General features: G+C 39.4%; 2 protein-coding genes and 1 non-coding gene across 3 annotated transcripts; 2 read left to right on the top strand and 1 right to left on the bottom strand.

Moving 5' to 3' along the window:
- Positions 1-2,611: 2,611 nt before the first annotated feature.
- On the bottom strand, positions 2,612-3,385 carry LOC133791729 (uncharacterized). Its single transcript, XM_062229647.1, has one exon. It carries the CDS (start codon positions 3,383-3,385, stop codon positions 2,612-2,614), a length of 774 nt encoding a protein of 257 aa, XP_062085631.1.
- A 1,255-nt stretch (positions 3,386-4,640) lies between these two features.
- LOC133792952 (small nucleolar RNA R71) lies at positions 4,641-4,747 on the top strand. Its single transcript, XR_009874412.1, has one exon. It is a non-coding gene; the product is annotated as a small nucleolar RNA R71 (small nucleolar RNA).
- A 5,052-nt stretch (positions 4,748-9,799) lies between these two features.
- LOC133791728 (uncharacterized) lies at positions 9,800-12,662 on the top strand. Its single transcript, XM_062229646.1, has 8 exons — positions 9,800-10,101; positions 11,409-11,498; positions 11,609-11,668; positions 11,751-11,790; positions 11,881-11,965; positions 12,235-12,300; positions 12,384-12,475; positions 12,576-12,662. Exons 1-8 carry the CDS (start codon positions 9,800-9,802, stop codon positions 12,660-12,662), a joined length of 822 nt encoding a protein of 273 aa, XP_062085630.1.
- The last annotated feature ends 407 nt before the right edge of the window (positions 12,663-13,069 follow it).

The following is a 13,069-nucleotide window of genomic DNA, read 5'->3' as shown; positions in this document are numbered from 1 at the left end:
GCCCCATGAGGATACACCTTAGTAATAGTGAACAACCCAGACCACCTAGACTTGAGCTTCCCAGGAAACAACTTGAGTCTAAAATTGAACAATAAAACTTACTGCCCTTCCTTAAATGAATGGGGTTGGATATGCTTGTCATGCCACCTCTTGGTGTTTTCCTTATAAATTTTTGCATTCTCATATGAAAACAACCACATTTCTTCCAACTCATCAAGTTGTCACATTCTTTTCTCCCCCGCAAGTTGCAAGTCTAGATTGAGTTGTTGGAGTGCCCAATAAACTATATGTTCAAGTTCTACTGGCAAGTGACATGCTTTTCCAAACACTAGGCGATAAGGAGACATCCCCAATGGAGTTTTAAATGTCGTTTGATAGGCCCTTAAAGCATCATCCAACCTCTTACACCAATCCTTGTGATTCGGATTCACCACCTTTTCAAACACCCTTTATTTCTCTATTAGACAATTCCACTAGGCCATTGGTTTGAGGATGGTATGACGTAGCCACCTTATGCTTCACACTATACTTAGCCAATAAACTAGCCAACACCTTGTTCACAAAATGGGCTCCCTCATCACTTATGATAGCCCTTCGAGTGCCAAATCTAGTGAAAATATGCTTGTGTACGAACTTCATGACCACCTTGGAATCATTAGTGTGATAGGCAGCGGCTTCAACCCACTTAGAGACATAATCAACAGCCACCAAGATATACAAATTTCCATATGAAGGTGGGAAGGGCCCATGAAATCAATGCCCCACGGGTCAAACAACTCAACCTCAAGGATACAAGTAAGAGGCATCTCGTTTATCCTTGAGATGTTTCCTACCCTTTGACAACGTTCGCATCTTACCACATAAGCATAAGAGTCTTTAAACAAAGAAGGCCAAAAGAAACCTGATTGGAGAACCTTGGCAGCAGTGCGCACTCCCCCAAAATGAACACCACATGGAGATGAATGACAATGGAAAAGAATACCCTCAATTTCATGTTCTGCTACACATCTTCTAATCATCTAATCCGCACATTGCTTATATAGAAAGGGCTCCTCCAAAAAATAAGACTTCACATCATGCAGGAATTTCTTCCTTTGTTTGCTAGTCATCTCTGGTGGCATCAACCCACTAGCCAAATAATTAGCAAAATCAGCAAACCAAGGGAGCTCATGAGAAGGGTTGGCCCCAAACACTTGTTCATCAGGGAATGTTTCTTTGATGGGGACAAGAGAGTTGGAATCTTCTTCACGCTCCATTCTTGATAAATGGTCAGCCACTTGATTTTCTACCCCTTTTTTATCTTGAATCTCAACATCAAACTCTTGGAGCAAAAGCACCCACTGAATCAATCTTGGCTTTGCATCCTTCTTGGCAATCAAATACTTTATGGCTGAGTGATCGGTGTAGACAATCACTTTAGTTCCCACAAGATATGAGCGAAACTTGTCAAAAGCAAAGACAATGGCTAGGAGCTCCTTCTCAGTTACATTGTAATTCAGTTGAGCTCCTATCAAGGTTCGACTGGCATAATAAATAGAGTGAAATACCTTGTTCCTTCGCTTCCCCATCACAGCCCCAACGGCATAATCGCTAGCATTACACATCAATTCAAAGGGCAAACTCCAGTCCGGTGCAACAATGATAGGGGCTGAAATTAATCTCTCTTTCAACTCTTGAAAAGCCTTCAAACATGCTCCATCGAAATGGAAAGGTGTATCTTTCTCTAAAAGATTGCAAAGTGGTTTGGAGATCTTAGAGAAGTCCTTGATGAACCTTCTGTAGAAACCGGCATGCCCAAGAAAGCTCCTAATGTTCTTCACTGAATTAGGAGGTGGTAATTTCTCAATAACTTCAATTTTCGCCTTATCAACTTCAATCCCTTGCTTGATACCTTATTCCCCAAAACAATACCTTCCTTAACCATAAAGTGACACTTTTCCCAGTTAAGGACTAGGTTTGTCTCTTCACATCTCTTCAACACCTTAGACAAGTTACTCAGACAATCATCATAAGAATCATCGAAGGCTAAAAAATCATACATGAACACCTCTAGAAACTAATCAACCATATCAGTAAAGATAGCCATCATATATCGCTGAAACATAGCAGGAGCATTGCATAAACCGACGGGCAATCTTCTAAATACGAAGGTACTATAGGGGCAAGTGAATGTAGTCCTGTGCAGATCTTTTGGGGCCACTGCTATCTGATTGTAACCAGAGTACCCATCAAGGAAGCAATAGTACTCTCTCCCAGTAAGTCTGTCTAGCATCTGATCAATGAAAGGAAGAGGGAAATGATCCTTCCTAGTGGCCTTGTTTAACTTCTTGTAGTCCATGAAAATCCTCCATCCAGTAACAGTTCTAGTAGGAATCAACTCATTGTCTTCATTCTTCACCACTGTGATCCCACCCTTCTTAGGTACACACTGTACAGGACTCACCCATGAACTGTCAGAGATAGGATAAATAATGCCAGCATCCAACCACTTAATGATTTCTTTCTTCACTACTTCCTTCATGATAGGATGTAGTCTTCTTTGCCCCTCAACAGAACTTTTTTCACTGTCTTCAAGCAAGATCTTACGCATGCACAAAGAAGGACTAATACCTCAAATATCTGCAATAGTCAACCCAATGGCCTTTTTGAACTTTCTCAATACTTCGATCAACTTTTCTTCTTGATCATGGCTCAACTCCGCTGAAATAATAACAGGTAAATTGGATGATGGACCCAAGTAGGCATATCGCAAATGCGATGGCAAAACTTTCAACTCCAACTCAGGTGGCTCTTCAATGGAAGGTTTAGGAGCTATGAACTCCCTAGACGACAACACCAATGAATCAAATCGGTTTCTTGTTCTTAAGCCTTGAGAATTAGCCTCCAACCAAGCTAAGTACTCCTCCTCATCTTCCTCATTGTGTGAATCAAACAACAATAATCTCTCTAATGGATCGCCAACATTACTAGTCTCAAACTCCCTTGATGCCAAAGAATCCACCACTGAAACCACTGAGCATTCCTCAACCTCATAAGGAGATCTCATAGCTTTAAAAACATTAAAAGTCACCTTTTCATCTTGGACCCTCATAGTCAGCTCCCCCTTCTGCACATCTATTAAAGTTCTTCCTGTCGCAAGAAATGGCCTCCCCAAGATAATGGGAACCTCTATGTCTGCCTCATAGTCTAACACAATAAAATCAGCAGGGAATATGAAATTGTCTACCCTTACCAATACATCTTCAATCTTCCCATTCAGATGAGAAAGAGATCTGTCTGCTAGTTGAAGAGTAACTGTAGTAGGCCTAACTTCTCCAATCCTCAATTGCTTGAAAATAGACATTGGCATCAAGTTAATGCTTGCACCCAAATCGCATAAAGCCATGCCATAATAAGAATTACCAATGGTGCATGGAATGGTGAAACTCCCAGGATCTTTCTTCTTTGATGGTAGCTTGTTTTGCAATAATGAGCTACACTCCTTGGTAAGAGTCACTGTCTCAAATTACCCCAATCTTCTCTTCTTATGTCATTCATGAACTTCACATAGTTAGGCATTTGCTCTAGGGCTTTGACAAGGGGAATGTTAATATGTAGCTGCCTCAAAATTTCTAGGAACTTTATAAATTGAGAGTCCCACTTTTGCTTTTGAAATGTTGGGGAAATTGAGGCGGCTGCCTTGTACTTGAGCTATTTGGGAGCTGATGATGTGGCATTCCTGCAGCATTCTGGGCAGAGGCAGATTTTTCTACACTAGGAATTTCAGTCTCTTTCTGAATTTCCTCATTTATTTGGATTGAAGAGGGCTCACCCTCATGCCCAAAATTTTCCTTGGAATTCTCCAACTCCTTCCCACTTCTCAAAGTGATGGCTTTACAATGTTCTTTGCTCCCATTTCTTGGATTCTCGGTGTCACTTGGTAACGTACCATGGGGTCTATTTCTAAGCTCATTAGCTAGATGCCCAACTTGGTTTTCTAAGTTTCTCAATGATGCAGCTTGGCTTTGGATCATGGCTTCGTTCTTCACTATATACTCCTTCAACATGTTCTCAAGAGAGCTATATTGCATTGCTTGTTGTTGTGGCCTTTGTTGTGGTGCTTGTAGGGGACAACCCGATGGGAAATTTGGTCTTGCAGGTATAGAATAATTGCTAGGGCCAGCCCCTTGATTACTCCACGAAAGTTGGGATGTTGCCTCCATGATGGATTGTAGGAATTAGAATAAGGGTCATTCTTATTTTGATTCCCCATGTAACACACAGCTGCTGGATTGGAAGAACAGTTGTCAAAAGTATGGCCCTCACCATAATACACACAAGAAATGTTCTCCATGGGCCCCATTGGCTGCCCCATTGATTGATTCATCCCCATATTCATTGTCTTGAGCATATTAGAAAGAGAGGATACTTGGGCTGCCAAAGAAATGATGGCATCTACATCATGAATACCAGTCACCTTTCTAACTGTAGACAATCTAGAAGTGGGCCACTCATAGTTGTTGTTGGATATCCTCTCAAGTATTTCATATGCCTCATTATAGGACTTAGCATGAAGAGCCCGGTTCGCTGAAGCATCAACAACCATTCTAGTGTGGGCATTTAGACCATTATAAAATGTCTCCATCTGGATGCAATGAGGAATGCCATGATGAGGGCATTTGCGCAACAACTCCTTAAATTGCTCCCATGCCTCATATAAAGATTCTTCATCAAGTTGCAGAAATGAAGTAATCTCATTGCGGAGCTTGGCATTCTTAGTGGGAGGGAAATACTTCATCAAAACCGCTCAGCCAACTCTTGCCAAGTAGTCACAGAATCAGATGGCAAAGAGTTCAACCAAGCTTTAGCTCTGTCTCTCAAGGAGTATGGGAACAACTTTAGTCTCAGTATATCCTCTGTCACTTCGGGCAGCTTGAATAAATCAATCACTTCAATGAACAATCAAAGATGAAGGTGAGGATCCTCTGTTGGCATTCCATTGAACTGACCCATAGTTTGAAGCATTTGGAACATGACTGACTTCAATTCAAACTGTGCTGCCTGAATTTTCATTCTAACGATGCCCGAATTGAGTTCATTGAAGAGGGGGAGAGCATATTGCCTGATAGCATGATCTCTGTCATCAGCCACGATAACTGCATTTTGCCCATTGTTGGCAGCTACTCCCCCTTGAGCTACTCGATCTTGAGCAGCTCCTACTAGATTTACTGGTTGATCATGAGTGACTCCTGCTAGTTTTCTGCCCCTTGAGCAACTCTTGGTAGATTTGTTGCCCTTTAAGTGGCTCCTTGTTGAGCCCCTTGCTCAGCATCCATCACTACTACTTCCCTTTTTTATTTTTGTATCTTTCGCCTTCTTCTAAAGGTATGCTCAATTTCTAGATCAATGGGAAGTAGTTCAGGGTCTTGATTCTCGCTCATACACTGTGTAAACCTGAAATAGCACGAGAATCACCCAAGTTAGTACAAAAACAATTTAAACCAAATTGCGATATACTTAATTTCACAATAAATGACTTTAAACAATCCCTGGCAACGGCGCCAAAAAATTGTTGTGCAAAATAGATACTAAGTGCAAGTGTACACTGTCAACAAGTAATAAGGTAATAAGAACCCAATATCGTATCCACAAGGATTGTTTTTAAGCTTAAAATTGTGAAATTAAAGTCTAGCAAAATGATTAAAAATAAAAGAACCAAACTCAAATTAAATTGGAAGTTGATTTTTTATATGCAATTAAAAAAAATAACTAATAGCTGAATTTAAATCTAAATTAATGGGATGCAATATGAAAATCTGTTGATAATGAAATGGTAAGCTAGGATAATTAATTCCCCCTATTATGCAAATACTGGAAACAATGCTATGAAAATGTTGTGGCACAATGACAGTTTACTAATCAAGAGTTTTAATCAAGTCCATAAGTTTCTGTCGAAATCAAATGGGTTTAACTCTCTACTTAAATTACTTATGTCTAAGCCAATTTAATTTCAAGAATTTCATATCAAGCACCAATTCTATTAGATTATGCAAGGCAAAGATATATGTCTATACCCTCACAAAATTAAAATCAAAGAAATTAATCTTGTACCATTCAAGTCTTTTGTCCAATAATTATAATCCTTTTCAGCAATCTTAACTATTTCAATCATTTACTAAAGGTGATCGAGCAATAGTAAATATTAAGCATGAAAATTACTTGAATGAATAAACCTCATTTAGCATAAAGCATCAATAACAAAGTTCCACAATTGCATAACAAAGTTTCTTAATTATCCTAACTTTAAGAGAATTAGTTCATAGCTTTAAACACAAAATAAGCCAACTTTTAATCATCCATAAATCAAAATAAAATGCAAGAAAGAAGTAAGTTCTAATAGAGAAGGGGAAAAAAAGCAAGCCAAGAATATTATGGAGTGTCCCCCAAATAGCCCTTCTCTTTTTGTCTTCTTCCTTAGAATCCTCTCTCTCTTTCCTTCTTTCTTCTTTTAATGGCTGCCAAAATAGGTATTTTCTTCTTGAACCAGGCGACTGCCCCTTTCTTTTACTCCCTTGGTCGTATATCCTCCAAATTGGAAAAGAAGACAACTATTTTCCGTAGTTCACTTCCTCCTTCTTGGGTCACGTGGGCCTCTTTTTCTTTTTAATTCATTTTTCTTTTGGTCCTCTTTACCATAAATGGGTCCAAGGCAAAATGAAGCCCCATCATCATTTATCTATTTATCATGCAACCCAATTTAAATAATCCCCAAAGTGAGCTGGAGAATTAAATGGTAGCTTCCACGTGGGCCATCTAAGTAGATTGGTTGGCAAAACGTAATGCTGCTGCATTGCTGCAGCATTCCCTCCTGCTGAGACAATTTAAAGCTTCAATTTCTTTCCAAATGACCAAAATTCTACCAACCACCTGCCAAGGAAAAATTTAACAATTTAGGGTGTATTTTTCCATCAATATACTAATATTTAATATTATCTTATTATATTTAATATTTGACAAAACGAAAATAAAGACATTACAAAACACCCTAAACCACTCTTTCTTGATAAAATTATAAGTTTAAAAGCATAAAAATAACTCTAATTCCTAGAGTTATCACCTTCCAAACTTTAGTTCCTCCAATCCCCAAGCTTAGGTCCTTAAATTCCCATCTAGAACCCAAATTCAAAGATCAACCTCAACAAAACTCAGAAATCTCAAACAAACCTTAAACCTTACCTTAATTTGGAAACTAATTCCAGTTGAACTCCTTAGCCACTCTAAGGATCAAAGTCCCAAGACTTAGCCTAAACTTTCTCTGAGTTCTCAGCCTCAAAATCCACAAGAAAGGGTGAGAGAGAGAGTAAATCGTGTGGGAGAGAGAGAGAGAGAGGTAAGTTGAGTGCTCTGCTTCCCTTTTTTTCTTTCCTTCAGTTTCTAACACCTTCTACTATCATCTAAGGAAAACTAAGTATCAGTTATCCCCCTTAATAATCAAAAGACTCTTTTACCCTCCCAACTAAAAACTAAACCTTTCAATCAATCTAAGGTATTTTGGTCATTTGCTCCCAATTCCCCCTAATTCCTCGAGTGTCCCTATTATTTACCACTTAAATCCCGTCATCCAAATAATAACCAATTATTTTCCCCAAAGTTTAAAAATCTCCAATATATCTCCCAAAATCCTAGAAATACCCCCAGGCTTCACCAAGCCGGGTATTAATCCCCGCCATGACTATTTTGCTAAACCGCTCACTAGGATCGCCTCGAGCCATATGCTGCAAATACATCCACATAATAATGTGGTCTTATCAATTTACCAGAAATAATCACATTTATGCCGTCAACGGCCAAAATTACAAATATGCCTTTATAAACTAAACATGCCCCACATGCTTATTAATACTCATAAACATGCATTTCATACATCCACATAATCATATAAGCATGCTTATGTTAAGGCCCTTAAGCCTTATTAGTGATTTTGGGTCGTTACAGTAGGAGGGGCAACGAATTCCCTCGTCGATATAGGATTCCCTCAATCATGACATACTGTGGAGTTTGATACAACAACTTTCTCATGTCATTCCTATCATCAGGTAGCCTTCCGGTTGCGAGGTACTCCACTATGGGAGTCATCCTGGTCGGTTTTATGTCAATAACTCTGACCTCAACCATTTCTACTATTATACTTGGGATTTCCATGAGCACCACGGGAACTACATTCAATGTATTTGATTAAGATTATCCCAGCTCCCGATCCATTTTCATTTGATGATCTATCAATGATGATTTTCCATAATTCCTGCTCCGGCTCCCTAATTAGCTCGTCCTGAAAACCTATGCACTCAGCCACAAAATCAACAAGGGCTTGGCTCTTGATTGTTGTTTGTGGCATGTATAATATCTCGAACTGGCTAAGTTCGATGGCCCATTTTAATAGACATCCCAATGTTTTAGGTTTTTGCAAAACCTTCGTCAATGGTTTTTTGGTTAAGACTTGAATAGAATGGGACTGGAAGTGTGGCCTAAGCTTCCTTGAAGTCAAAATGAGACAGAACACAAGCTTTTCTATCAATGTGTACCGTGATTCATCTTCGAGAAGTCTCTTACTTACATAATATACGGGATTCTGCGCCTAATTTTCTTCTTGAACTAACACAGCACTGACTGCATTTTATGTCACAGCTAGAAATAGAAATAGACATTCTCCGGACATTAGTTTTGATAATATGGGCGTTCAACTAGATGTGTTTTAAGGTCGTGAAATGCCTGTTCGCATTCTTCGATCCAATCAAATTTCTTGTTTCCCCTTAGCAAGTTGTAGAATGGTAGGCACAAGTTCTCCTTCCTTATGCTACTTGGGCGAAGGCATTTCTAACAATAAACTTATTTTTTTGGGATTCGTCTCTATCCCCCTTATGTTGACTATAAACCCCAAAAACTTTCTCGACACGACTCCTAAAGTGCACTTTTGGGGATTCAGCTTCATGTCATACTTTCTCAATATGCTAAAAAATTCTTCCAGGTCGGATACATGGTTATTGGAAGTCTTTGATTTGACGAGCATATCATCGACATACACCTCAATGTTTCTCCTGATCTAGTTACGAACATTTCATTGACCAATCGTTGGTATGTAGCTCCGGTGTTTTTCAGCCTAAATGGCATAACTTTGTAGAAATATATGTTATGCTCGGTCATGAAACTCGTATGTTCTTGGTCTACAGGGTTCATTGTGATCTTATTATATCCATAATACATGTCCATGAAAGACATGAGCTCGTGACCGGGCGTGGCATCTACCAAGTGATCAATTCTTGGTAGTGGGAAACAATCCTTGGGACAAGCCTTGTTGAGGTCTGAGAAATCGATACATGTTCTCCACTTCTCGTTTGGCTTCGAGACCAGCACGATGTTAGCAACCCAGTTTGGGTATTTTACTTCCCTGATAAACTCGCATTTAAGCAGGCGAGCTACTTCTTCTTCTAATATCCTTGTACTATCCTCAAAAGCCACCATTTTTGGGACATTGCAGGCATGTTCTTGTCCAAGTTTAAAGTATGCATTATTATACTCAGACTGATTCCCACCATATCCTCGTGCGACTAGGCAAAAACATCCAGTTTCTTCCTTAGAAACCCTGTCGTCACCTACCCACGAATCAATGTCATCCCGTTGGGCGACCTCACCATCTTCTTCTCGAGGTTCTTCCGTCCCATGGGTGACTTCCATTACCCGAGACTCCTCACTTCCTTCACTTATGACCATCGCTTGCTGCCCAGGTTGTGATTTTCCCTTCATAGCAATGATGTAGCAGTCTATGGCGGTGAGCTGGTCTCCTCTTACTATGCATATTCCCAAGGTTGAGGGGAACTTCATTCCCATGTGTCAGATCGAAGTGATGGCTTTAGAAGCCATCAATGGAGGTCATCCCAAAATTATGTTATATGCTGCCAGACAATCGATTACCACAAACTCAAGTATTTTAGAGACAGTTCATGATTCTTCTCCCAATGTTACCACCATTTTGATTGTCCTTATGGCCGTCGTTCCTTCACCCGAAAACCCATACAGAGTCATTGAGGTCGCCTTCAAATCGGTTACGAACAATCCCATATTTTTGTAAGGTGGACCTAAAAACCACATTTACAGAACTTCCATTATCCACCAGTATTCTTCGTACCCTTTGGTTAGAGAGCTGCACAGTTAACACCAACGGGTCATTGTGCGGGAATCGAACGTGGCTTGGATCCTTTTCGGTGAAAATGATTGATTGTTTTTCCAACCATTGTTGTTTCGATAACCGCTGCTTCGGGACAAACTCCACAGTATTATGAGTTTTCAACTCATTAATATACCTCTTTTTGGCCCCGCTGCTCGTGCCCACCAAATGAGGTCCCCCGACAAAAGTAGTTATATCTCCTCCTACTATCGGGGGAGAGCCGATCTGATTCATCTAAGCTCTAGGATGACCTATCATGGCTTCTTGAGCTGGTTGAGGATTCTTCCCATCCAATTGATTGGGGACTACCCGATTTTGGGCGTATTGAGCTAATGGTCTAGCCCGAATGAGAGTCTTAATGTCATCCTTCAGTTGTCAGCAGTCATCGGTGTTATGACCAATGTCATTATGGAATCGGAAAAACTTTGAGGGGTCTGTCTTCGCCCTCTAATGCCTTAAAGGCTTTGACTTCTTCCACGAGAGGCGATTAGAATTTGCTAGGAAGATATGTTCCCGGGTGTCCGTTAGGTCGGTGTAGGTGGCACAAACAGGCTTGAATTTCTCTATAGACTTGTTCTTCTTCGTGCCGTTCTGGTCGCCCTCACTATTCCCTATCCTCTTGTTGTTTCCCACTTGGTCATTCTGGGTAATGGGTTGAGCCGTAGCTGCAACATTCGTCACTGCTCCAGAGGGTTGGTTAAGGCACTACACCAAAAACTACTTTCCACAACACATAATTATAAGTCTTTTGAAAATGTATTATAATATATACTATGTGAAAAAAAGTGTTAAAGTAATAGAAATAAAATATAAAAAAAAAAAAAAAAAACCTACTCCTGTAACCACCATCATCTCTTTCTCCTTCTCCTTCTTGTCTTTTTCTCTTCCCTTCGCCCTAGCCACCACTCCCGTAACCACCATCTTCCTCAGCTCCGACCACCTAACCACCATCCTCACAACACTTTTTCACCGAGCCAAGCTCCAAATCTCAGGCACCTGTGAACCCAACCCCCGAACCAAGTGACCCCAGGTGCGAGCCCACCTCTGCGTGCCTTCGACCCAGTGCGATTTTCCATTCGCGGGCCACCACCAGGTGCGATTCTGCACCTGTTCTGCTGTAGAGCCCCGAGTGTGCGCCAAGCGAGGGCCTAGATTCCACAAGCCCAGGCGCGCCTCCCCTTAATGGTGCTTGATTGTTTGTACTTAGCGATATCAAAGGCATCGTTTTTGCGCTTCAAAAAATCAAAGAGAAAGCTCATAAGGATGGCCAGAAGAAGAACGAAGAGACCATTTCAAGGTTATTCTGATCTTTTAACACACTATATGATCGAATAATTAATTCGTGATTATGAATGAAATTCTGGTCTGGTTTCTAATTTGCTAGTTAGTTTTTTATTGCGGTGATAGTGTGGCTGTTGAGATTAAGTCTATGATTGATGAATTGAAGTCCAAATTTGATAAAGATAGGTATGATCATCTATAAATAATGTCCACATTGAAGTCAAAATGTGTTTTTCTAGTTTGATTCAGATAGTTGTTATGTCCACAGACAAGGTTTTTCTAAAGCATTTTCGAAGAGCTCAAAAGAGGTCTGAGTATGAAAATTTCGATTTCATTATTTGTTGTTAGTGTATTGCAATTTTTTTGACCTCTTGATCACGTGTTTTTTGTATTTGTAGTTTGAGAATTGTTTGAAAAAGGAAACTTCCAAGTTCCAAACACTTTGTCAGCAATTTTGCAAGGAAAAAGAAATCTATTTGCAGCGTTGAAAGGTATTCTCTCTTATTTAAATTTAAATTAAATTCCACATTTGGTGTTTCAATTCATAACATGATATGTTCTCCATTCAATGATTACGGAGACAAAAAAATGGACATGTGATTTGGATTAAACTCTTTAAATTTTGTTTCTGAAATTGCACTAGCTCATGTTCTAATACATTAGTTAGTTCTTATTCTTTATTTTCTTACTTACCAACATGATATATGGGTAAGATTAGTGACAATAATAAGATAAATAGATTCATTTTCTAGTGTCAGATACCATTTCCAAGTTTGAAGAAGAGAAGGAAAGGCTTTTAAAGCGATTTGAACAAATGAGTAAGTTTACAGGGCACTACTCTTTTCATTCCTTTGTAGAGAAATGTAATTACAGTAGTCTTGTTGTAAATAAATGACATCAGGGAAGAAAGAAAAGAGTATGATGTCAGAACATGAGAAAGCTTGCGGAGATAAAATTACTCGATTGGAGGAGTCTCTGAAAAGGAAAACTCAGGTATATACTAAATTACTAATCATAAACTTCAGGTTTTCTGAGCTCAAGCCGTTTGGGTCTCTTTCTACCAGTTCTAATTAGCATTCCTATTTGGATTCAGGATGACAAAACTTTCAGAATTTTGAGGAAAACTTTGGGTTCCCTTTTTGAGAATGCCTCGGATGAGGATTTCCCACCTAATGATTAAAGCTTTGCTTTAGTGTTGGCATCTCAGAGAAAAGGCAAAACTGACCACTCTTTCAACCTGATTCAAGATATGTCCTTTAATATCTTCCTTATTACACTGTCTCTAGATAGTAGGAAAAAACTTAAATTGTCCATAGTTAATTTCCATATGTTTCTCTTCGAAAACCACCTAAAAGAAATGTTAGAAATGAAATCACCTGCAAAAAGTTCAATTGTTTAATCATTTGGATATATTAATTCCTTGCAAGATGAGTTACAAGACATGATTTTGAAACTCTAAACCAGAACTTAAACCTCTTAATGTTCCAATGTGGTTTGGTATTTGAATGGTCCATTGAATTAAAGCATTTAATCTTCTTACCAATGCCTTTATCTCCCTTTTGAATTTAGATGTGTGAAAAGTATTCA

This window comes from Humulus lupulus, chromosome 7 (genome assembly GCF_963169125.1).
Source record: "Humulus lupulus chromosome 7, drHumLupu1.1, whole genome shotgun sequence".
Classification (NCBI taxonomy): Eukaryota; Viridiplantae; Streptophyta; class Magnoliopsida; order Rosales; family Cannabaceae; genus Humulus; species Humulus lupulus.
This window is presented reverse-complemented; position numbering and strand designations above follow the sequence as displayed.